At 38.7% G+C, this 24,839-nt stretch overlaps 1 protein-coding gene across 14 annotated transcripts in view; it reads right to left on the bottom strand.

The window, feature by feature from the left end:
- The window catches only part of Rbfox2 (RNA binding fox-1 homolog 2), a 237,560-nt gene that overhangs the window by 36,783 nt on the left and 175,938 nt on the right, over positions 1 to 24,839 (bottom strand). For 11 of the 14 annotated variants that reach the window (XM_048356132.1, XM_048356204.1, XM_048356157.1 and 8 more), the window contains 3 exons: positions 13,685 to 13,909; positions 2,335 to 2,481; positions 498 to 551 (listed from right to left, as the gene is read on the bottom strand). In XM_048356132.1, coding sequence (XP_048212089.1) covers positions 498 to 551; positions 2,335 to 2,481; positions 13,685 to 13,909 — 426 coding nt within the window. The remainder of the gene's footprint in view (positions 1 to 497; positions 552 to 2,334; positions 2,482 to 13,684; positions 13,910 to 24,839) is intronic. The other 3 variants (XM_048356139.1, XM_048356110.1, XM_048356123.1) reach the window with 1 other exon arrangement.

Genomic DNA, 24,839 nt, shown 5'->3' with positions numbered 1-24,839 from the left:
GACTTACAGTGGAAATGGTACTAGTGAACACTAACTCACTACTCATTGGGAGCCTTGTCAAAATTTACTACAAAGTGAACACAAACAAATAACTGAAAGAAATATCCATTAAATTTGCTCTAAGTATTCCATTTCAAAGCTGCATTTTATAGAGCTATGTTGTTCTGACAGAAGTCACAACATAAAGCTTCACTTTCCTAGGCTCCTTTCTTCTGGTGGCCTGGCCTAGGCTGAATCTAAGGCCAATCAAGGACCATGCTGTTCTGCCTCCTGTCCTATTTCCACACTTCCCTCCAAATTCTCCATTTCTTATTTCCCTTCCAATTTGAACATCAGGATACAGTCTGGCCATGTAGCAGCCTCTTTTCACACTCAAAGTGGACACGTGGGATACTTGCATACAGGCTTGAAAAACTACCTATGCTTTCTAAATATCTACTGTTTAAAACAAATATCAAAAAGAAATGAAGCATACTTGATGTTGAAAGAGATCTTACCTTAGAACCACGCTCATTAAAGATTATTTCTACATCTAGGATTTTGCCAAATTGCTGTAGAGATAAAAATAAAAACATTTATTTATGGTGAGCTTTTTATTCACATAAAACTTTCTTTTCTCAAATGGAGTCCCCTCCCCCCCACCCCGCCTTATTCTTTTAGTATGTACTTAGCACTCATGTTTCTATGTGTCAGCAGGTCCCAGTGTGAGTTTCTGGCTTATCCCCATCACTGAGCTGGTGGTTTTTCACCTCTACCTCTGCTCCAGTGTCCTCTTCATCCACGTCTATGTGTGAGCACCACTGCTGGGAAACACTAACGGGAACTCACAGTGTTGCCCCTATTATGTGCCTGCTTCATGTCAGCAAGAATAATGATTTCTATAATCGCCGTGCCAATTTTCTTTTAAAATTAAATCCTAGTAAAATAAGACATACTACTGAAGGCTGTCATCCCTATCACATTAAAAATTATATAAGAAAATAACATTCATTGTATTAAAAATTACAAAATATGAACAGGGAAAAGGAAAATAGAAAATAAAGTTCATGTGCAATCCCACCATTTTCGCTTTGGTTCATGGCCCTCCAGGCTTTCTCACAGGCCCAGCTAATTTGCACATACACATACACACACGCACACACACACACACACACATGCTTGATGTGTATTTGTGTATCATCATACCATAATTAGGTAAGGCAAACCTGAATGAAGGCAGAAGATATATAGTCTCACATTTCCTAGAGACTGGCTTGAAATTCAAATACATAATTGGTACAAATTTAGTACTCTGTGATGTGAGCCAGAAAGATACCTGGATGTTTACTGCACATACTTGTCCATCCAAGTAATGACCAAAGAAGTTTGATCTCAGCCAGGTGCCAGTGGCTCACGCCTGTAATCCTAGCTACTTAGGAGGCTGAGATTTGAGGGTCACAGTTCAAAGTCAGCCTGGGCAGGAAAGTCCATGAAATTCCTATCTCCAATAAACTACTCAGAAAAAGCCAGAAGTAGTGCTGTGTCTCAAGTGGTAAAAGTGCTAGTCTTGAATACAAAGAGGCTCAGGGACAGTGTGCAGACCCTGAATTCAGCCCCAGGATCGGCAAAAAAAGGTTCTGTTTCCATACACAGATCTCTCCTGAAAGTGCTCTCAGACTTTGTGTAACTTTTTTTCCTTTTAACAATTTTACTTATTTATTTTATTTTGCCAGACCTGGGGCTTGGACTCAGGGCCTGAGCACTGTCCCTGGCTCACTCTACCTCTTGAGTCACAACACCACTTCCAGCTTTTTCTGTTTATGTGGTGCTGAGGAATCGAACCCAGGGCTTCATGCATGCTAGGCAAGCAATCTACCGCTATGCCACATTTGCGTAACTTTAGTCTACTATTTAGCTACTGGTTTTGGTTTTCATCTCTGTTTTACCCTTCAAGTGTAAAAATATTCTTACTGTAGAAATATTAAAGGAGCAAATAAATGGAATCAGCCTTTATGTCAGAAAATGTTTAATGAAATATCATATAGCCTATAGAAATGGTAACATAGATGTGTACTTGTCATTACTAAGTTGGATTACTGCTCATAGCCCTTGCTAAAGGTAGAAGTCTTACCTTTCAAGGAATGGTCACCTGTGTGTCTGACAACCTGCAAGGCTAATATTCAGAGCAAAACAGATGGCAGAAAAAGGTTCTTAAGACTGGTAACAATATTGATTTCTCTAAAGACCTTACTCATTTCCTTTGCAGTTTTATTCTAAAATACTAATGATTAATAATAACACACATGGTGGATAAAATTCTATTTCAAAATCCACAGAAGGAATTCAGTGACTTACCCCAAACATTTGCCGGAGGTCAGGGTCCCGGAAGCGAAAAGGAATATTAGAGACATGAAGTCGCTTGGGGGTAGATTTACTCTCTGAATTTTCATTACTTTGTGTCTGTGACTGCTGGCCATCTGTCTGCGCTCCACCGTCTGTCTGCTGAAAAAATAAACATAATTACTCCTAAGAATTATGTAAAATAACTTAGGTCTTTCTTTATCACAATCATTCTCAAAGTATGTGTGCCAGGTGCCAGTGGTTTGGTTTGTATCTGTAATCCTAGCTACTTAGGAAGCTGAGCTATGAGGATAGTGGTTCAGAGCCAGGATGGGCAAAAAGTCCATGAGAATCTTATCTCTCTCTCTCTTCTTTCTTTCTTTTTTTTTTTTTTTTTTAGGCTTGAGAACAGGACTCGCACCTGGTATTTGACATGCTTACTGGCTAGCATTCTACCAACTAAGCCATGCCTTCAACCCTAGTTTGTTGTTGTTGGTCTCGGGGCTTGAACTCAGGGTGGCACTATCCCTGAGCTCTTTTGCGCAAGGCTAGGCTCTACTACTTTGAGCCAGTGTCACTTTGGTTTTTGAGTAGTTTGTTGGAAATTAAGAGTCTCATGGACTTTCCTGCCTGGGCTGGCTTTGAACCACAATCCTCAGATCTCAGCCTCCTGAGTAGCTAGGATTACAGGCGTGAGCCACTGGTGCCAGCACTCCAACCCCCTTATCTCTAACTAACTACCAAAAAGCCCGAAGTCTATGGCTCATGTGGTATTGCATTAGTCTTGAACAACAACAACAACAACAAAAAACCCATAAAAACCAGTGCCCAGGCCCCGAGTTCAAGCTCCAGGACCAGCATTAAAAAAAAAAAAGTGTATGTGCAAGAAAAATTATAATTGTCCCTTCAAAGAGGAAAAAAATCCCTAAAGTTATCTGTGTTTGAAATGTTATAGTCTACAAACAAAATTTATATTTTAAAAATATTTGTAGTAAATTAGTAAGATTGTAATACAGACACAGATATACTGACTTGCTGAAGATCACAGGAAGTGTTAGGCAAAATGGAGAGGTGAAAATAGTATTATTAGATTCTTAGTAAGTCTTCCTATTTTTGAGACCTTTCTACTTTGGAAGCAAAGTCTGTTATCCTTGGTTCTGAAGGTCAAATCTTGATCTACCTCATGCTCTTAAGAAAAATAGCATTTTATTCTTTTATTCCCTTTATTCTAGCTTATTACTGCTCAGTTGTCAAAGTACATAAAGTTATTTATGAACAGGAGAAACACAGTGGTGACAATATGCCTAAAAATGGAATCAGATTCTTGTTATCTTATAAAACTTATACTCTCCTTGTTTCTGTCCCAGTTGACTTGGGTACAGATGACCCCTCCTCTTGTGCTGAGGAAAGGTATAGTTAAGAGTCTAATCGCTGGTAAAGGTTAATCTGCCATCAACACATAAACACTAGATTTGTGCCAATCCGTAGTGAAAGAGTTATGAGTGAGGATACATTTTGAATCACTAATCTTTTTTGCAAAATCCTAGGCAGGTTTATCTAATTTTCCCCCATTAAATCCTCAAAATAATTGTTATGTTCATAAATATTTTTTAACAAATATCTAACAGGTGTGACATATTCTAGCTATGCGAAAATACATTTATTTTGAAGTATTCCTCTCCCAATTTGAGATCCTTATGTTTTCATCATTCTCTGTGAAGTGCATGTCATGCTGGATGGCTTGTTGAGCTGATTAAACCAACATACTTTTAATGCCAGCGTAGAACTTAAGATGGAATGAAGTCCCTAAAAAAAAATTGTGGATGACACAGGACAAATTTCTTTTTGAACAAGTGACATAAAAACAGCAAAAGGTGGGTCGGGGGAAAGCTATGAAGCCATGTTCTGAAAAAGTGTGAGGTTTCTAATAATCAATTGGAGCACACCGAAAACAAAACCAATATGAAACCCACTAAGTTTCAAAACTAGCATCATGAACACTAGGCATGCAGTCAAAGCAATAAACATCATGTATAACTAATGCTCAAACCTGCTTTTGACATGTCACAGCTCAGTCACATAAAACTCTCCCTTAAACTTTAAAAACATCAGATGTGTTCTGTGATTTGTCACTCAGGGCCAGGACGCTGTCCCTGAGCCTGTTTGTGTTCCAGGCTAGAGCTCTACCACATGAGCCACAGCACCCTTTCCAGCTTTTTCTGAATAGTTTATTGGAGATACGAGTATCATAGACTTTTCTGCCAAGGCTGGCTCCAAACCACAATCCTCAGGTCTCAGCCTCCTGAGGAGCTAGGATTCTAGGTATGAGCCACTGGTGCTAGCTTCCAGGACATTCTTTTTTATCTTTTTGTTCAATCTGTGAGTTCATGATGGTGAAGGATGGGCAGAACCACCACCAGAAGCACAGTGCAGTGCTACTGCCTTGATTCATGCTCAGGCACACTGGTTAAGCTTAGAGCTTTAGGACTGGTGATGAAAGTCAATATGTGTGGTAAAAATAGCAAGTGCTGTGTCAGTATTATTATAGAAATAGTATGACTGGATGGCCCTCATGAAACTGCCTTGGGAACTGTCAGTGATCTGTAGTCACACTGGAAAAGCACCGCTGTAGGCCATTTCCCCAGCCTGCTGCACATTCACCAAGGAATGGAAGAAGCAGCACCTAAGTCCTAAAAGCATCTCTTAAGCACCCATGATGAGCCCCTAGCACAGCAGTGCAGTAGAGAATCTAGGTGGATGATTCCCTGGGCTTTGTTCCTCTGTTCATCTGATTTACATTGCAAGTGATCATCTTCTGAAAGCCCAAGCTGCGCACTTTATTTCCTCGCTCCAAACCTACCATAAAGTTCCTGTTTCTCAGCCTGGCCTTCAAATACTCTTGCCAACTTGTATTCAAGTGACCTTTCTCTCAACTTTCCCCTAACTAGTCTCAACCATTCAAAATTTTGGCCAAATGAAAATCCACACTTTTATCCCAAGACACTTTGATTTTTCCCTTCTCTCCAACTCTACTTTGAGAACTGACTTTCCTCTTCTCTTTACAATCTAGCTGGTCTGAATTCCTATCATAATACAAGGTTAGAGCAACACTAACCTCACCAAGAAGCTTCAGCTCTCTCCGTCCTGAGAACTGCCAGCATGCACCTATACTTTGCTTCATATTTTCTTCAAAAAGCATTTACGTAACTATCAATTCCAGGCAGGCACTTATCCTGATATGTCCACAATGCAAAGAAGAATACAAAAGAACTTTCACTTCAAAAGCTCACAGTGTGGGAGACAAAAGTGAATTTAAAGCTTTTAAGTTCCACAAAAAATGATGAGTTTAGGATTTTACCAGATTCTAAATGAGAATCCTAAACCTTTGACTAGGAAGTCAAGGAAGGCTTTGCAGTAGATGTGACATCTAGTCTAAGTGGGACAAGATGCTCATGGCCTGATAACACGAGTAATACACACACACACACACACACACACACACACACACACACACACACAGTGTCTTCTTTCATTGGGTTTGAAAGAGAATCACAGTTGTAGAGTGGGGAGTGTGAACCTAGAACTGCCCCTGCCGCTCCCCCCCACTGCCCCCTGCAACCGTATCACAAGGTTTTTATAAGCCACAATACATTCTATTTGTGGAAGTAATTTTAAAACTGAAATTAAGATAACATTAACAAATTTGCAAATAACTGCTTTCATCTACTTGAGCATTTTAAAATTCACCATAAGAATGGATAGATCTTTTATAACACATAAGGGAATGGTAGTTTAATCTAAATGTTGTTACATGTGTTTTTTGTTGTTGTTGGTTTGCTTGAGGGGGGTGCTGGTCCTTGGTGCTATCCCTGAGCTGATTTGTATTCAAGGCTGGTGCTCTACCACTTGAACAACAGCTCTACTCTGGCTTTTCTGTTGATTAACTGGGGATAATCTTGGACTGGCTCTGAACTACGATCCTCAGATCTCAGCCTCCTGAGGTTTATAGGCATGAGCTACTGGTACCCAGTTAGATCTGTTTTATGATATACTACCCAACAAACAAACACACACACACACACACACACACACACACACGTTCTCTCTAATAAAAAATAAATAGCTTAAGGGCAGAGAATTCAGAATCACATCCCAATGTACACTTAAAAAACAGAGTATAATCAGAGGTAAATAAGTTTTTCTTTTATTGTTAACAACTTCCTAAAATTAGAGAAATTGTGTTATTTTCTTCGTAAGTATAACTGAAAGGATTTTCTATTTTGTCCTCAGCTATTTATACCATCAGTGAACTCACAATCTATGAATTCCTATTTTTATTTCAACATTTCTTTGAAAGTTCAAATTGTTTATTGTATAAGATTGTATAGTGAACAGTTTTTGATATGGATGTGGAATATGGTTTGAACTGCATATGTTTATATTAAGAAGCAGCGCTTGCCCCTAACCATACCATTGTTACTAGACACACACCACCTGAAACCTGAAACAATGGGAAACAGAGGTAGTGAGTGAGAAATGGTAAAAATGAATAATTGAAGGAAAGGACTTCTGACTTCAATGATCAGTGAATGAAGATTTACATCTTTTCCTCAAATCAAAATGACAACTGAGCAAAGTAATCAAAAACATCCATTTCAGGTTTCTGCAAATCAGCAGAAATATTTCCTAAAACGTACTAGAATTTAGAGCATGATCAACAGGACCTTGTAGACTTAATGCCTGGGCTTTGAAAGATAGCAGCTTTTGCTACTAGAAAGGGAGAACTGACTTGAGAAAATATGGAGTAGGAAGGCAGAAACAGAAAACGTGTGACTGTCAGCCCAAAGTCGCAACCTTGGTGAGTACCCAACAGGAGAACAGTTTTTCTAGCTTGAAATTGTGGTCTTATGTGGTGGACCAGCCAAAATTATGGAAGGTAGATTCTGAGGGGAAAAGAACCACAGAAGAATTAGACAGGCTTTCCTTATAACCTTAGAAGGACAGCTCTAAAACCACACGGGTAAGAAGAGATCTGAGAGGTCTTAACAGAGTGAAAACCTCAAAGCACACTTTTGAACTGCATGAACTTTGAATGTACTTCTCAACATCCAAGTAGTTGGACAAAGAGTGGCAGCTCTAAAGTGCCAGGCACTCAAGCCCAGTCTCTGCCTTACATTAGATTGTGTAGCCATGAGAGATCTTCTCTTGGCAAAAGTGAAACGAAGAAAAAAAAAATCACTGAACAGAAACATCAATGTCATACTGGGTAGGACACTGGGTAGGAGTCAGACTTCAGTATGGGCACATTGCATAAAGTACATACACACTTGCTCTCATTTTCTCTTTCAGAAGAATAAATAAACCTTCAGTCACCAAGTAAACCATTTTCATTAAAAAATTTATAAGCCATGCAAAGAAACAGGAAAGTGTAACACAGATTTAGGAAAGCAAGCAGTGACCAGAAAGAGACTTAGACCTAGGTGTTGAATAGAGCAGAGGACAACAAAGTAGTAAATACGAATATACTCAAAGACCTAAAGGAACACATCACGAAAGGTCAAAAAAATCTTAATAGAGAGAAACTGTAAATGGAAATTCTAGAGTTAAAATTATAACTGAAATTTATCAGATGAGCCCATCTGCAGAGTTGAGATGGCAGAACAAAGAATTAGTGAGCTAAAAAAACAGTGATCAATAGAAATTATTCAGTTTAAAGGACAAAGGAAAAAAGCAGAAAAAAAATAAACAGACATTCAAGTTGTGTACATCTATATTAAATTTTAAAATGAAAAACGACTCTGGGAAATCACCAAGTATCTCAATATAAGTGTAATGAGAGACCCAAGAAGAAGAGGAAAAGAACAAATATTTGTAAAAAATTAAGGTCAAAACATCTCAAGTTTGATGAGGAAAACACGAATCTATAGATCCAAAAATCTCAAAAGACCCCAAAGTAATAAAAACTAGATCTACTCCTAGATGGAACACAATGAAGCTCATCTTCTCTCGCTCAATTTGTCTTCCAGTTCCAACCATTTTCCTGTACATGGCTTGACCTCATTTTTCTCTGGCTGTGTAATATTCCCTAGTGTGTGCATGTGTGTGCACTCGCATGTGTGTGCACTTGCATGTGCATGCACACACATACATGTGCACAAGCACAATTTGCACTGTTCCTCAATTGTTATATGAACCTAGGCTGCACTTAAAAAAATAAGATTACTTGAATAATTATGTTGTTGTATTTCTACACATATATATACACTATATATCTGCTACGTGTATATATACATAAACATATGTGACAATACAGAACAGAGAGTGGAGCATGGAGCTATACTGTAGCAAAGCAGCATTATTTTGCCAGAATAATACACACCTCCATAGGTTATGGTAAATCAAAACTGCAATCTTTGACCAAGCATTAAGAAAATACAAAAACATGGGCTTGGAGACTTGCTTCAGGAGGTCAGAGTGTCAGCCAATGAGAGAGAGCTTCAGATCAAGTGTTCAAATCCTGGTCTTGAACAAAAAGAGAGAAAAGAAAATACAAAAACAATACAATTGAAAAGCTAAGTGTGTGTGATAGTGCTTGTCTAGCATGTGAAAAGCCTTGGGCTGAATTTCCAACATCACAAAAAAAAACCTGACCTAAATGCTTCCCCTCAAAAAATAAACAACTGGGCTGGGAATATGGCCTAGTGGCAAGAGTGCTTGCCGTGTGTGCATGAAGCCCCAGGTTCGATTCCTCAGTACCACATATATAGAAAACGGCCAGAAGTGGCGCTGTGGCTCAAGTGGCAGAGTGCTAGCTTTGAGCAAAAAGAAGCTGGGAACAGTGCTCAAGTCCCAGGACTGAGTTCAAGCCCCAGGACTGGCAAAACAAAACAAAACAAAACAAAACAAAAAAACAACTAATAAAAAACACATAAAGGGATTTAATGGACACAATAAAATTTTAACCGAAATCAATAAAGGAAACAAAAAGACACAAGATATAGGAAAATGGCAAGTCTACCTACCTGTATTAATAATGCAAAACATAAATGAACTATATGTACCAATAGAAAGGTGTAAATTTTCAGACGGGGGGGGGGGGAAGAAGACCCAGTTGTATGTACGTCTGTTAGCTTATTTGTGTTTTTTTTTTTTTAAAATAAGATGGACTTTAAATGTAATTGAAACAGGTGCTTGAAAAAGAGATTGCAAACAAGCAAGCTCCAGAAAGGGCCAAAGTGAGGGCTGGGATGTAGCTCAGTGGCAAAGTGTTTGGCTAGCAAGGAAAGTCCTGGGTTCAACCCCAAGTACCAAAAAGACCAAGAAAGAAGAAAAAGGGCCAAAAGTAAAGCTGGACACTGCTGTAATCCCACCCAGGAGGCTGAGATCTTGAGAATCATGGTTCAAAGCCAGTCTGGGCAGAGATCATGAGACTCTTATCTCCAATTAAGCATGAAAACAGCCAGAAGTGGAGCTGTGGCTCAAGTAGTAGAGCACTAGCTTTGAGTAAAAAGCTCAGGGATGGGGCTGGGGATATGGCCTAGTGGCAAGAATGCCTGCCTCATATACATGAGGCCCTGGGTTCGATTCCCCAGCACCACATATACAGAAAATGGCCAGAAGTGGCGCTGTGGCTCAAGTGACAGAGTGCTAGCCTTGAGCAAAAAGAAGCCAGGGACAGTGCTCAGGCCCTGAGTCCAAGCCCCATGACTGGCCAAAAAAAAAAAAAAAAAAAAAAAAAAAAAGCTCAGGGACAACAACAAACAAAAAGGAACAAAGTAATCTAGGAGTAAAGGTGATTACAAGCCTAAAATCCTAGCTACTTTGGGAGGAAGAGCCAGGAAGACCTTGAGGTCCAGACTAGCCTGAACAAAAGTAGTGAGGAAATTTGTTTCAAAAAAAGAAAAGAAAAACACTAAAAGGGGGAGGGGATATGGGGGTGGTAGCTCACAGGACAAAACACTTGTTTAGCATTTGTAAGGCCCTGCATTCAATCCCTAATAATTCATTAAAATTGGACATAACAGACCTTAAGGCAAGAACTATCACTCCAAAGGACTTCATACTGATAAGAGGCCAAGTGGTTGGGAATGTCTTGTGGCTTAGACTCTCTACTAATACATTAAAAAAAAACTACAAATATGCCAAGTATGTTTCAAATCATAAGAGAAATTAATTATAAATAATAAAAACTTAGAAGATCTTTTATTTATTTATTTGTTTGTTTGTTTTGCCAGTCCTGGGCTTTTGGACTCAGGGCCTGAGTGCTGTCCCTGGCTTCTTTTTGCTCAAGGCTAGCACTCTGCCACTTGAGCCACAGCGCCACTTCTGGCCATTTTCTGTATATGTGGTGCTGAGGAATCGAACCCAGGGTTTCAAGTATACAAGGCAAACGCTCTTGCCACTAGGCCATATCCCCAGCCCAGGAGATCTTTTAAACATTTGAAAAAGCTCATTTTTATTAGTTCAAGATCAAAGAAGCAAGGAATGAGATGAAAATGAAACTATAGTCTGTAATCTCTTATGGGATCCAGCTAAAAGGATAATTAAGGATAAGCTTTAGTTTCAAGCATAGAAATGAAGAAAACCTAAAATCAATCATCTTAACTTCTAATTCAAAGAGCTATGAAAATAAGACCAAATCAAACCCAGAGAGGCATCAGGCAACAAACTGTAAAGATCAGAGTGGAAATCAATGAAATACGAACCAGAAAAACAACAAAATAAAATCGAATGGGGAAGTGGAGAAGGAAGGGTGGGAAAATCCAACCAATGAAACCAAAAGCTGGTTTTCTAGAAAGATTTGCAAAATTAATGAATCTTAGTTGGACTGACTTTAAAAAAGGAGAGAAGAGATAAATTATCAAAAATAAATCATGGGGGCTGGGGATATGGCCTAGTGGCAAGAGTGCCTGCCTCGGATACACGAGGCCCTAGGTTCGATTCCCCAGCACCACATATACAGAAAACGGCCAGAAGCGGCGCTGTGGCTCAAGTGGCAGAGTGCTAGCTAGCCTTGAGCAGGAAGAAGCCAGGGACAGTGCTCAGGCCCTGAGTCCAAGGCCCAGGACTGGCAAAAAAAATAAAAAATAAAAAAAAATAAATCATGGGATATTACTATAAGGCTACAAAAAATCAAAAGAATTATATATTATTATGAATACTTTTGTACCAACAAAACTGTAAACTTTTAGATAAGACTCCTAGGAACCAACCAAACAACCAAACAACCAAAATTAACAAAAAATAGGCAACAAAAATAAAAAAATAGGAAATATGACAGCTAATATCTAGTACAGAATTAGATTTAGTAGTCAAAATACCTTGGAAAGACTCAGATACATAATTTATACTTCTTTCTCATTTCTTTAGTTGAAATCGCCAGGATAGTTTGAAAATCATTTGGAAATAGTGCCTACCACATATTATACATTTGTGATGCCAAAACCAATGACATGGAATGCCTCATCTGTTAACTTGTCATGATTAGACTGCAAACACATTGTTACAGCCTATTAATAAGTATAAAATTATGTTCTTAAAATAATTTATCACCAGTGGGAAAAAATAAGTTTTCAAGAAAGAAAAGTATTTCTTGGGAAGGAGCTAAATATCTAACAAGAGAAAACCTCTGTCATAAAGATAAATCTCTATCTGGAAGTAAATATGATCAAGTTCCTTAATTTGAATAAAGCTTTCTTCGAATAACCTGAAATAGAAAAGCAAACATTAAATCTAAAAACTAGAGATAGCTCTTCTGAGAGTACAGAATCTTTTTATTCTTGGAACAAAATTCCACAGACAGTACGATTTACAGAATGAAATGTGGCACATATCTATACAACTTAGAACATTTTCTTTCACTTTATCAAGTAAGTAGTAAGAGGTGAGGTCAAAGGGGTGGGGTAGGACTAGGGACTAGAAAACCAAGTATGAAAACCATTAGAATGAAGCAGGAAAATAGCATGATTAAAAAACAAAACCTATCTTAGCTGTCCTGTGGAGTAACATAGGGAAGATATGATACAGTCTGGACTAGAGTGATGACGATGATGATATACACAGTACCTGAATCAAAATCTCCAAACAGTCTCTTGTGGTAGGTACTGTTACCTTCATTTACCTTCTCAAACCATGGCACAGAGAGATTAAAGAATTGTCTTACCAGTAAGGAGGGGCCACACTGGTGTTAGACCCCAAGCAATCTGGTACAGAGCTAAGCTATCCCACCTGAGGTAAGATGAAGAGAAGAAGGTGAAGTAGTACAATGTTTTGGAACTTCAGTTGCCAAGACTTGTTAAAGAATTAGAGGTAGAGGGGCTGGGGATATGGCCTAGTGGCAAGAGTGCTTGCCTCGTATACATGAGGCCCTGGGTTCAATTCCTCAGCACCACATATACAGAAAATGGCCAGAAGTGGCGCTGTGGCTCAAGTGGCAGAGTGCTAGCCTTGAGCAAAAAGAAGCCAGGGACAGTGCTCAGGCCTTGAGTCCAAGCCTCAGGACTGGCCAAAAAAAAAAAAAAAAAAAAAAAAAAAAGAATTAGAGGTAGAGATGAAGAACATTAAGAAAGACTTGCCAGGTTATCCTAGATACCTATGAGGCTGAGACCTGAGTAGCCATTTTAAAGCCAGTCTAGGCAAGGAAGTCCATGAGACTTTTATCTCCAATTAACCAGCAAAAAGCCAGAAGTGGTAGAGTGCTAGCCTTGAGGCGGGGGGGTGGGGAGCTAAGAGACAGCATCCAGACCTTTAGTTCAAGCCTCAGTACTGACTGGTGGATGGAAAGGAGGAAGGGAGGGGGGACGGACAGAGGAACATCTATGTTCTTAGGTGTTGCTTGAGCAACATTAGGCGATATAATTACAGAGAGAGAACACATAAAACAGGAAAAGGGGTTCCATGACCCAATCTTGGAGCACTGCCAACACTTAACAGTTGAACAGAGAAGGAACCAGCAAAATATCCAGTGCTGTGAAGAAAAACTGAGAGGGCACAAAAGTAGAACAAGAAGAATTTTGAAGCAAGGAGGGAAGAGAATGCTCCTTGTGAGATAGAGAAGTTGTGGGATTTTTTTGCCCTGTGGAGGTTCTTGGAGAGGCAGAAAAGAGCAGATACCCTAACTTTACTTTCATTAACATATATAACGTATTTAACTTGTATATATCATCTATCACTTTCTTACTGAAAACTCTTGGGCAACGACTAGGAGGTTGGATTCAAGCTCCCTATATTCTGATCACAATGCCTGGAGTATGCATGTAGGCTATGAAATTGAATATAAGCGTTAGATTAATTCAAGGGGGTTTAATTCATTTTAGTGATGACTTTAGGGTGGCATCCTTTTACATCCACCTCCTAAGTCACCTACCGTGAGAGATCCATTTTGTGTGCTGGGTGAGTTGCTGCTCTGTTCTCCGTGGGCTTGTGTGCTCCCGTAGAGTGTTAGGTTATGCTCACTGGTCTGGCCGGCATAGTCCTGAGTGTGTGGCACTCCATATTCTGTGGGAATTCCATTCTGTGGAGGTGGTGGAAAAGGGATGGTAGTAAAAGGCTGAACCATTGCGTCAGGAGTTGTTGTTGGCTCCTGGTTACCCTAGAAAAAGTGAGAGAGAAACAGAGAGTAACTTTATTTAAATTCTAATTATAAATTACTCTAAAGGCGAATATACAAAAGTCTCCGAATACTTACTGCTTCAGGTTGGGGAAAAATTATTATACATACCTGTGCAGATGTGCTTAAGTAGACACACAGGCACATTCCAACTTGTGCCTATTTGTGGTTATCAGAACTTCCATAACTACATTAAATTTGATCAGATGCCATAAGTAAAAAATTTCCATAGCAGTATATGCTTGTAATCCTAACTACTTAGAAGGCTGAGATCTGAAGGATGGCAGTTTTTTTATGCCAGCCTGTACACATAAATCCACAAGCCTCCATTTCCAAAATAAACAAAAAGCAAGGTTGGAGGTGTGGTTCAAATGGTACAATGCCAGCCAAGTAAGCAAGTATAAGGCCTTAAGTTCAAACTTGCATTAAAAAAAATCCTTTAAGCCAAGTTGAAAAGAAAAAAAAAATACTTGGAGCTAAGTTTGCCTTAAGTGACAGTGCATTTGTCTGGTAGAAATCTTGGTTCAATCTCAACATTGGGGTGGTGGAGATTTCTCTTCCAAAATAAGCTGCAAGTGGGGTCTAATTCTTTAGTGATTCTTAAAGAGGAAACCAAAGAGAAACAAATTCCAAAAATTACAATTCATAGCAACTGGTAGACTGTCACTAAAAGGCCTCAAAACAAGACAATATGGACTGCAGACTTCAGAAGATTATTATTAAAAATTAATTTTTAGGGGCTGGGAATGTGGCTTAGTGGTAGAGTATTTGCCTAGCATGCATGAAACACTGGAAGTGGTGCTGTGGCCCAAGTAGTAGAATGTTAACCTTGAGCAAAAGAAGCTCAGGGATAGTGCTGAGGCCCCAGGACTGGCAAAAAAAAAAAAAAGAAAAAGAAAACAAAGATGATTTTTAGGTTTCAAGCATCACAGTATAAAGGAAAAAAAAAAAATCTGTCCCTTAGCTTTCTAGCATTCTACCACTTGAGTCACTGCTCTACTTAGTGCTTTTTGGTAGTTAATTGGAGACGAGAGTATCATGATTTCCTGAGCCTGGATGGCGATGGCTTCGAACCACAATATTTAGATCTCAGCTTCACGAGTAGCTAGGATTTATAGGCACGAGTCACTTGGCTTCCAACTAATGCTATTATTTTTTTTTAGAGGTGGTTTTAACCATTATTACAATGTGCATTCTGTGTAAAATGAAACAAATTTATAAAGGCTGTTATAAATGAAAAAGATAACACAATTGTGGATCAAAGTACTCAATATTCTTAAGATGGCTAGCACTCCCAGAGACCCATCACAACCTCACAAGCATTTTTTGCTTGAACTGACAAATGGTTATTAAAATGTATATGGAATTACAATAGAATAGCTAAAATAATTTTCAAAGAGAAGAACAAAAGAACAGATTCTATCAAAACAGACTCTACTACTAGTTTCAGGACAAATATATGAAACAGAAAAGAATCCAAGAAAGATACATACACATACTGTATATATTAAGGCATCAAATGTCTAATGTAAACCACAAAGTAATGTAAAATAGAACTGCTATTCGTCCTCCAAATAAATATATCCCTAATGTCTTTCCCAGCCAGACGGAATGTCTGGGAGAGGAGGTAGATGAAACATTTTCCTAATTTGTACAGAGAGAACTACCAAGAAAGTTTAGGGGGAGGAGAAGGAAGGAAGCTGGCTTGAAAATGGGGTATGATCTATCACCTATTAAAACTATAAACAGTAAGATCATATACAACGTTATCAAGAGTACAATCTAAAAACAGATAAAAATTTATACAGAAAAAAACAGAAGAGCCAGGTGCTGGTGGTTCATGCCTATAATCATAGCTACTCAAGAGGCTGAGATCTGAGGATCATGGTTTGGAGCCAGCCCAGGCAGAAAGGTCCCAGTGAGATGCTTAGCTCCACTCAAAAACCAGAGTGGAGCTGTGGCTCAAAGTGGTAGAGCACTAGCCTTGAGCAAAAGAGCTCAGGCCCCAAATTCAAGCCCCACAACGGACAAAAAAGTATTTATCTTACAGTATTTACAAAAGTTATCTACGTGCCAGCAATAAATAAAATTAGCACCTCAGTTCAACCACCATACCAGAAAATCCCAGAAGGAATAAAATCCAGTATAACTAAAAAATATAAAATCCAAGAAAATAAGAGGACAACTGGGATATGTGAAGTTTTCAAGACCAGAAACCTAAAAAATAGGGAAAGAAAAATGACAGGTTTAGATATATTTTCTAAGATGGAAAAAAGAGGCTAGATGAGTTGACATATACCTGTAATCCTGCTAATAAAAAAAGATGAGAGAGACAAGATCACATCTCAACCAACAAGCTGGGCATGTTGGTGTGCTTTGTAATCCTAGCTGTGAGAAAGGCAGTAGGTAGAAGGATCTTGACCCAGGCCAACCACAGGCAAAAACATGAGACTTTCTCCAAAACTGGCTCCAGTAATTATCCCAAACTGGCTTCCTGCTTATTAGGAAGAGCAAGGACCTGAGTTCAAAACCTTCCTACTACCAAATGAATGAAACAAAAAATCAAGAGGGTTGAAACATTAGCAATAGGTAAGAAAGAAAATAAGTTAGCACCACTAATTCCTAATTCAAGACAGATACACAAAAATGCACACACTGACAGAAAGGGATGAAGGATGTAACTGAACAACTCACACAGGATGAATTACAAATGGCTCAAACACAGTAGCAGTCATGGAAACACTTATCATAAGGATAAGTCCATTTTTCTTGTTACTAAAATAAGAAAGGAATTTTAATATAGTTCTATTGAGGTATAATGGTCATTCATTAAAGTAAACTCTTTTTATTTACAATGTCTAATTAAGTAAGTTTTGACACATACATAAGTATCCTCATGACATCATCATCATGATCAAGGCAGGAAATGTATCTACCCAACCCCCCAGGGTTTCCTGATACCCTAAAAGCCCATACCGCTTTGTAATAAAATCTACAAATGATACTGCTTTTAATGGCAAAGATAATGACAAAACCACCTAAGCAGCAAGGGGACATCAAAGTGCTAATCAGTGAATTACTGTGCTGATCACACAAAATACACCCCCCCACCAAAGCCCCAGTAGCTTATCTAGAAACAGTCCTGGTTCTCCATTTAAAAGTTATACAGGATATAATTTCTGATATATATGATTTTTCCACAGATATTTTGGGAGTCCTAGGAGAGAAGAAAAAGAATTCTTCCCCTTTTCCTGCAAATTATTTGGTTGGTGCTTGATCTGTCCCTGTTAGCTATAAGGAGCACACACAGTAATTCAGGTCTGAACAGATGTGAAAAAGAAAATAACCAAATTCAGGTAGGTTTAGAGAAAGAACAGAAAAGGGTCTGTGGATGTGTGTCCTCTGACACATAAGTATCACCTCTCAGGAATCTTTTGGTAGTGCCTACTAAACAACTGGAAGCAAAATTTTCAAGTTAGCATTCACACAGCCAAGGGGACTTGTCTCAGGCTCTAACTCCTGGCTTTGACTTTTGTCTCCGTTTTCTACCCTAGCCTGCTGGGACTGTGACTATAGCATACAGCACAGAGTAAGAATTCCCCCACTGGGCCAGTCTTGACCCAACTGGCTCAGTCAACTGAATAAACACACCAATTAGCAATGGGAGATGGGGAAACAGGTAAAAACATTTTTTATGATCCATCTGAAGCCCAGGCCCTGTGTAATTTGCTCAAAAGCAAACCAGGCTAAGTGAGGCTGTCTTCCTAGAAGGGAAATGCATACCTCTATTAGGAAGTCAAGAACACTTTATAGAAATGCCTTTTCATTTATAGCAACGTTGTAAACTTTTTATGTTATAACAACAAATATGTGTATACATGAAGAATAAGCTTGTGATAAAGAGTGACTTCATTCTGTCTCACTATATAGTATGAATATTTCCCCAAATATACTATTATTAAAAATCTCAAATGGTCTGACTTCTATTAAATTTGCAGCTGCATTCCAAAGTCAAAGTTTTCGCTCTAGAAGCAAAGAACAATAGATGAATTCACCTATGTGTTTACATGAAAATGTTTTGTTTTGTTTTTTTTAACAGTATTAGCTTGTCAGTAGCTACTTCACATGAGAAAACAAATCATGAACTTTCTCTTGGAGCTATAAGAATAGGTACAATAACTTTTCCTGAACTTACAAATTTCTAAACTTGTTCCTGGTTTAGGGCTTGCAGGATCTTCTGTTCAGGCAATGTCAACAAATCATTTAATGGGTGCAAGGCATTCAAAGCCTAAAACAACACATCCAAACATGTTTTCTCTCCTCCAGTAGATTAAAAGACTCATCATGGTGGGTGAGGACTATCTTGAACAATGTAGAACCCCACAGGCTATCTAAAAATAGGTATTAAAGAAACATTCTGAGTAAAGGAATATTGAAATAGAAAATCACTTCAGCAGCCTGCTTTGTTTGGCTGGAGTAGAGAACAGAGTGTAGAATGAAATAATGTTGCTTTCTTGGGTTGTGTATATGAAGATGTGCATGTGCTGAGTGCATATGATTTCCTTTCATCTTAAAAGTAGAATTTAAGAATGTTGGCCTGCTGGGAGTGAAAAACAGGTATAATGAATAATTAGTTTCTGAGAAGGGCGAAATCTAAACTCTTGCCCACAGCAATTACCTACCTTAGAAGTGACTTCCAGATAGTGCTTAGGTCTAAATGTTCCCTTTCCCCCCAACTTTCACAGGAGGTTAAGATTAAAGAAAACATGATGAATTTGAAGGACAGACTTGAGCTTACATCTTGACTACATCTTAGATGGACTATTAATTTCAGAGGGTTGTTGTGAAGATTATATGAGATAGCAAGTAGAATTGACTGATTTGTTTTGCTCCCTAAGTAGTCTCTGGATCCTACTAAATTACTCTGAATGTTTCTTAAATCAATTACATGTAACAATTAAGCTTCTAGAGCATACTAATCTTTAAATGGAGAGCTACAAAGACAAATGCAAAACTGCGCCTTTGTAGGACAAATTTATTAGATGAGAAAGGCACACTATAACTAATTGATGATATTTTGCAAAAAATAAAGCTTTACATACAGTACATATATGATAACATAGAGAATGACCCAAAATATAGCTGTCTTCATTTTTCTAAAACCAAGTCTGTGTAAGAGAGGTATTTTTATTCATCTCTTCTCATTTGTTTTTTTTTTAAACTTCATCCTAATTCCTTCCACTTGTATACATATCTATTCCTGTGCTGTTTCTTATCAACAAAGCTGCAAATCCTGAAAGTTTTCCACATTCACATGTGCATTATTCTGGCAGAGCCTACTCTCACCAGCTTCTCACCACTGACAAGGTCCCTAGTCAATCTTCATGAGGTTAGGGGGAATAGAAATTCTTTCTCTAGAATAAAAATAAAATATTTGTACTTTCAAGTGTTTTACAAATTATATTATTTTATTTATTTTTATATTTATACATTATATAAGTTTTGGATTTAGTAGCATAGTTATTAAGCAAAAGCCTATATATAATTCAGATCTGCTACCAGAGCAGGCTTAATTGTCTATGGCTAGAGGAAAAGAGCAGCAGCTACCTGTTATTTTGGAAAGGTAAGAAGAGCCACACCAGATCTTATCTGAGGATCATAGTTCAGAGCTGGCTGGGCAAACAAACCTGAAAGACTCTTTTAATTAACCACCAAAAAGCCAGAAAGGAAGGTATGGTTCAAGTGGTAGAGGACTACCAGCCTTGAGTGAAAAGTTAAGGGAGAGTGTTCAGGCCCCAGTACTGACACCAAAAAAAGAAAGAAAGAAGCTGGTATAAGGGAATAAGAATGTTATATTATAACCCATGGAAGCCAGGTGCTGGTGGTTTATGCCTGTAATCCTAGCTACTCAGGAGGCTGAGATCTAAGGATCATGGTTCAAAGCCAGCCTGGCAGGAAAATCTATGAGACTCTTATCTCCAATTAACCATCAGAAAACGGGAAGTTGTGCTGTGGCACAAAGTGGTAGAGTGCTAGCCTTGAGCAAAAAGGACCTCAGGGACAACATCTAGGCCTGGAGTTCAAGCCCCATGGTGGACAAAAACAAACAAACAAACAAACAAAAACCCAAAACCCATAAAACAAACAAGCCTTAGGGGGAAAAAAGATTAAACAATAATAATACTGCAAAAGCCTGTCTTCAAGATACACACAACCTTTGGCAGCAAACCACATGTATATCTAGATAGGAGCTCACTCTATACAAAAAAGAACCCCAGTAGAAAAGCCCCAAAGCCAAGACATGATCGACTCTTGCTAAGAACTAGAAACATGGAGGCCTTGCCCTCACTGGAGTGAGTAAGAATGCAGGAGAGGAAGTGAGGAGGGTGACTGGCAGTGGAGACAGAGTAGTATCCTGGAGAAAGCCAGTAAAGCTTACAGCCAAAGGCAGGTGTTTTGCCCATTATAATGCAATAGAGCTTTGAGCAGACAAATGGCAGGCTCAGACTTTTAGGTTTTAAATAGCTCACTCAGCAAAGGTGAAAGGCAGTAGGACCATTAGAAGGTTAGTACAATACTCCACCCAAGTGACAAAAACAGCTTGGCACAGGCAGAACTGGTACTCTAATTGGTCTTAACTCTTGAAAAGACCCTTTGTGTGGCTGTTAACGTTCAGTTTCTTTTACACTTCTATTCTTTTTTTTTTTTTTCAGTGCTGATAACTGGACTTAAGCTCAGGGCCTCATGCTCTTGCTTAGCTTTTTTGCTCAAGGAGGCATTCTACTACTTCAGCCACATCTCCACTTGTAGCTTTTTGTTGGTTAACTGGGGATAATAAAGAATCTCATGAACTTTTCTGTCCAGACTGGCTTTGAGCACCAATCCTCAGATCTCATCCTTCTTGAGCAGCTATGATTACAAGCAGGAGCCATCAGCACCCACCTTAAACCTCTTCTTTCTGCTTTCTACTCAGTTGGCTAATTTGCACATACCTTTAATATGTAGTTCATGTAGTTCAACCTCTAGGCCTCTCTAGGCTTCTGATTCACCAAAATAAGGGAGTTTTTTTTTTCTCTTATCCCCCCTCATATTTAACTCTATTGTCCCACTTGTACTCTATCTACTATAATTACTTATTTGTGTACTTATTAACATACCTGGTGCTTTTTACCGAATATTAACTCCTTAAGGTCAGGTAAATGTCTGGGTCTAATTCTCAATTTTTTTTGAAGGGGTGGTACTGTGGATTGAACAAAGGGCTTCTCACTTGCTAGACAAGCTCATTTACCAGTTGCTATATCCCTAATCCTCAATAAGTATCTATTAAAGGAATTAAAAAATATGTTACAATCCTATGGCATAAAGAACAGACTTTTGTTATTTTTTAAAAATTACAATCAAAATGATCATGAAAATACAGGGAGACAAAACCCAGCATGTGGAAACACAAGTGACCTGAGGAAGAAAAGACAAGGAAGCCAGTTGAAGAATGCTAAAAATTATGAAAGGGCTCATAGTGAAGATATTAATGATAGCAGGGAGAGAGAACCAGAGGCCTTGTGGTGAAGGCCATCCAAAGAGAGAATCAGTAGAACCTGCCTGCTTATAGCAGCAAGGATGAATAACCAGGCACAAGAAAGAAAAGGCATATGAATTCAGGGAACTGTTTAACTGAGTCAGGAAAGAAAGGGCTAGGAAGCAGAATGGACCAATTCTAGTGGTCCAATGCCAAATGTATTTTAAAAGATCTTTGATTATTTTCCCCCTAAGTTGTGCTTAGTGATTCATTTTTTCCTTCTCAAATTTTACTTTTTCATCAATTTATATACATGTTCAGAATAGCAAGTCAAACAGTACAGAAGGGTTTATGATGAAAACTGTAGTGCTTTATTCTGTTAGTTCTCTTGGGAGTAAATCTCTTTTAATACCACTGAAAAGCAGAGGTTCCAAATTGCCCACAGCATTGAAGTTAAACTTGTTGGACAAGCAGAGATTTAGGTACCCAAACACACAGCTCAGTGGAGACTGGCGCATGTAACTGCAAAGGATGAGCAGAGAAAGGCAAGGGCCAAGGTGAGTTTGCTGTATGTGAACTGACCAACAGAAAGAGGAGCAGGAGGTGGGAGGAAACAGAACACCTGTTAGGGCACCCAGAGAAGGATCCTTGTTTTCCCTGAAAATGTCTATCAAAGCCAAGGAATAAGCTATGGCTGGTACAAAGCTTGTACAGCTTTTGGTCTTGATTCACTTTTCTCCTTGCTTCCCTGAGATCTTTCTCACTGATAAAAGTATTAGCAGGCAAGATTTTGCTTTAGACTCCAATTTCTAGAGAATACAGGCTAGAAACTCACTTGTGTCTTACCCCTTCTATTTTTCAAAATCTTGGTGTCAAAATCTCTGCATTTTGGGAAATATCTTCAATTATGTTTTCCTATAATTATACTACATTATGCTTCCCCCCCCCCCAAATGTTGTTTATGGACAAATATGCTCCAGTTACAGTAATATGTAACAACATAGAACAATACATGCTGGGAATAGTAGTGCATGTCTGTAATTCTAGCCCCTTGAGATGCAGAGATAGATAGGAAGGTCATATATGGGCCACTCTGAGGCCACTGTGGACAAAAGCAAGGCACTGTATCTGAAAAACGAAAGCAGAAAGGGCTTGCTAAGGATGTGGCTGAAGTAGCAGAATGCTTGCCTCTCAAATATAAAACCTTGAGTTCAAACTCTAATATATCAAAACCAAAAAACTAAGCAATCCCCCTCCAACCTCACCCCTATTAAACCCAATACATACAGGTCAATGAAGCACAAAGGATTACCTCTGAAGTAGAAAAAGTCTAAGCTCAATATTTAAATATGGGGAAAAAAATCATGGGAGAAAAAAGGCTCAAAATAATGATTTATGAAAAAGAATATATGAACAGTTACAAGATATAACACATGGCATATGTGAATTGAAAACAGTTCAGATCTGGTGTTATGTAGGAGAAGAGTAGAGAAAGGGGAATATACATATTTTCTGGGGGGTAGGGAATGAAAATCAGGGGTTTCATTCTAACAGGGATTCAAGATGGACTATGGAAACTGCTCAAAAGTAGCCAGGTGCTGGTGGCTCACACATGTAATCCTAGCTACTAAGAGGCTGGGATCTGAGGATCCTGGTTTGAAGCATCTGAGAAGGAAACTTCATGAAAAAATCTAGAAGTGGAGCTGTAGCCTTGACCAGGGACGGCACTCAGGACTTGCATTCAAAGCCTCAGGACTGGTACAAAAAAATGAAACAAAACAAAAAGCTTGCTTAAAACTATGTGCCTGTCATCAGGCATATATTGGGAAAACCTAACTTATGCTAAAAAAAAAAAAAATTAGCCAGGCCTTGTATCTCTCAGGGGTTAGCAAACTATGGCTCATGGTCCGAAAAATTTTCATATAACTTGAAAGCTATGCTTGGCCTTGGCATTGCTGAATAGCTGGGGGAAAAAGCCCAAAGTAATAATACTTAATAACATATACAAATTACATGAAGTTCAAATTTCATTGTCTATAAATAAAGTTTTGAACACAGCCACACTCATTCTTTGAGGTAAATTTCTATAGCTGTTTTAATGCTATGGCAGCAGAATTTGAAGAGACAGACTAGCCTGCAAAGCTCCAAACAGTTACTATTTGGTCCTTCCAGAAAAATTGTATGGATCCTTTGCTCTATGTTTTTTTTTGTTGTTTTTTTTTTGGCCAGTCCTGTGGCTTGGACTCAGGGCCTGAGCACTGTCCCTGGCTTCTTTTTGCTCAAGGCTAGCACTCTGCTACTTGAGCCACAGCGCCACTTCTGGCCATTTTCTGTATATGTGGTGCTGGGGAATTGAACCCAGGGCCTCATGTATACGAGGCAGGCACTCTTGCCACTAGGCCATATTCCCAGCCCCTGCTCTATGTTTTAAGTCCTTAAAAATCTCATTGCTTCCATTTACAGAACTAACACTAGGTGTAATTATAGCTGCGTATGGTTCCTCAAGTCTGTAATCCCAGCTACTTAGGAGGCAGAGATTAGAGGCTCATGGTTTGAGGTCTGCCCAAGCATAAAGTTTACCAGACTCTATCCAATGATGCACCAACAGAAGGAGTGCAGTGTAGGCTGTCCTGAGCATATAAAGCAATACCTTGCCTCAAAAATAACCAAGAAGTGGTTCAAGTGGAAGAAAGCCTGCCTAGCAAGTGGAGGGCCCTGAGCAGATTCAATCTCTACTATTGCAAAAACAAAATAAGTCATACATTTTGTGGATACAAAAGTATTCATTAATAATTTTACAAAACAAGTATTCGTCTCTATTGCTTCTTTTAATATTCCTTGAAAAATGAAGTACATAATTTCAAGCTGTTTGAGATAGGGTCTTGCTATGCTATGTAGCCTAGGTTGGCTTAGAACTTGACATCCTCCTATCTCAGCCTAACAAGTGCTGGTATTATAGGTGTGATTATGAAGCTCACATATCAGATCATAATAAAAAAATAGTATTAAGAACAATATGTCTGTTTCTGTTTCCTGAGGGGTTAACTAAATAAGGAATGTTATTCTAAATCCAGAAATTTACGGCCATTTGACATTTAAGGGACACGATGAAAATAATGTGCTAAAATAAGCTAAACAACATTTCCATGAGTTTTGCTTTGTAGTATTATTGGTCAGAATGTTTTTGAAGGGTCTAATTAAAATTTTGTTGTTGGTGGTGGTGGTTGTGGGGCTTGAATTAGGGGCCTGGGTATCCCTGAGCTCTTTTTGCTTGAGTTTATCACTCTACCACTTTGAACCACAGTGTCACTTCCAGTTTTCTGGTTGGTTAATTGGAAATATGAGTCTCATGGACTTTCTTGCCCTGGGTGGCTTTGAACCATGATTCTCAGATCT

Source organism: Perognathus longimembris, chromosome 1, assembly GCF_023159225.1.
Source record: "Perognathus longimembris pacificus isolate PPM17 chromosome 1, ASM2315922v1, whole genome shotgun sequence".
Taxonomy (NCBI): Eukaryota; Metazoa; Chordata; class Mammalia; order Rodentia; family Heteromyidae; genus Perognathus; species Perognathus longimembris.
This window is presented reverse-complemented; position numbering and strand designations above follow the sequence as displayed.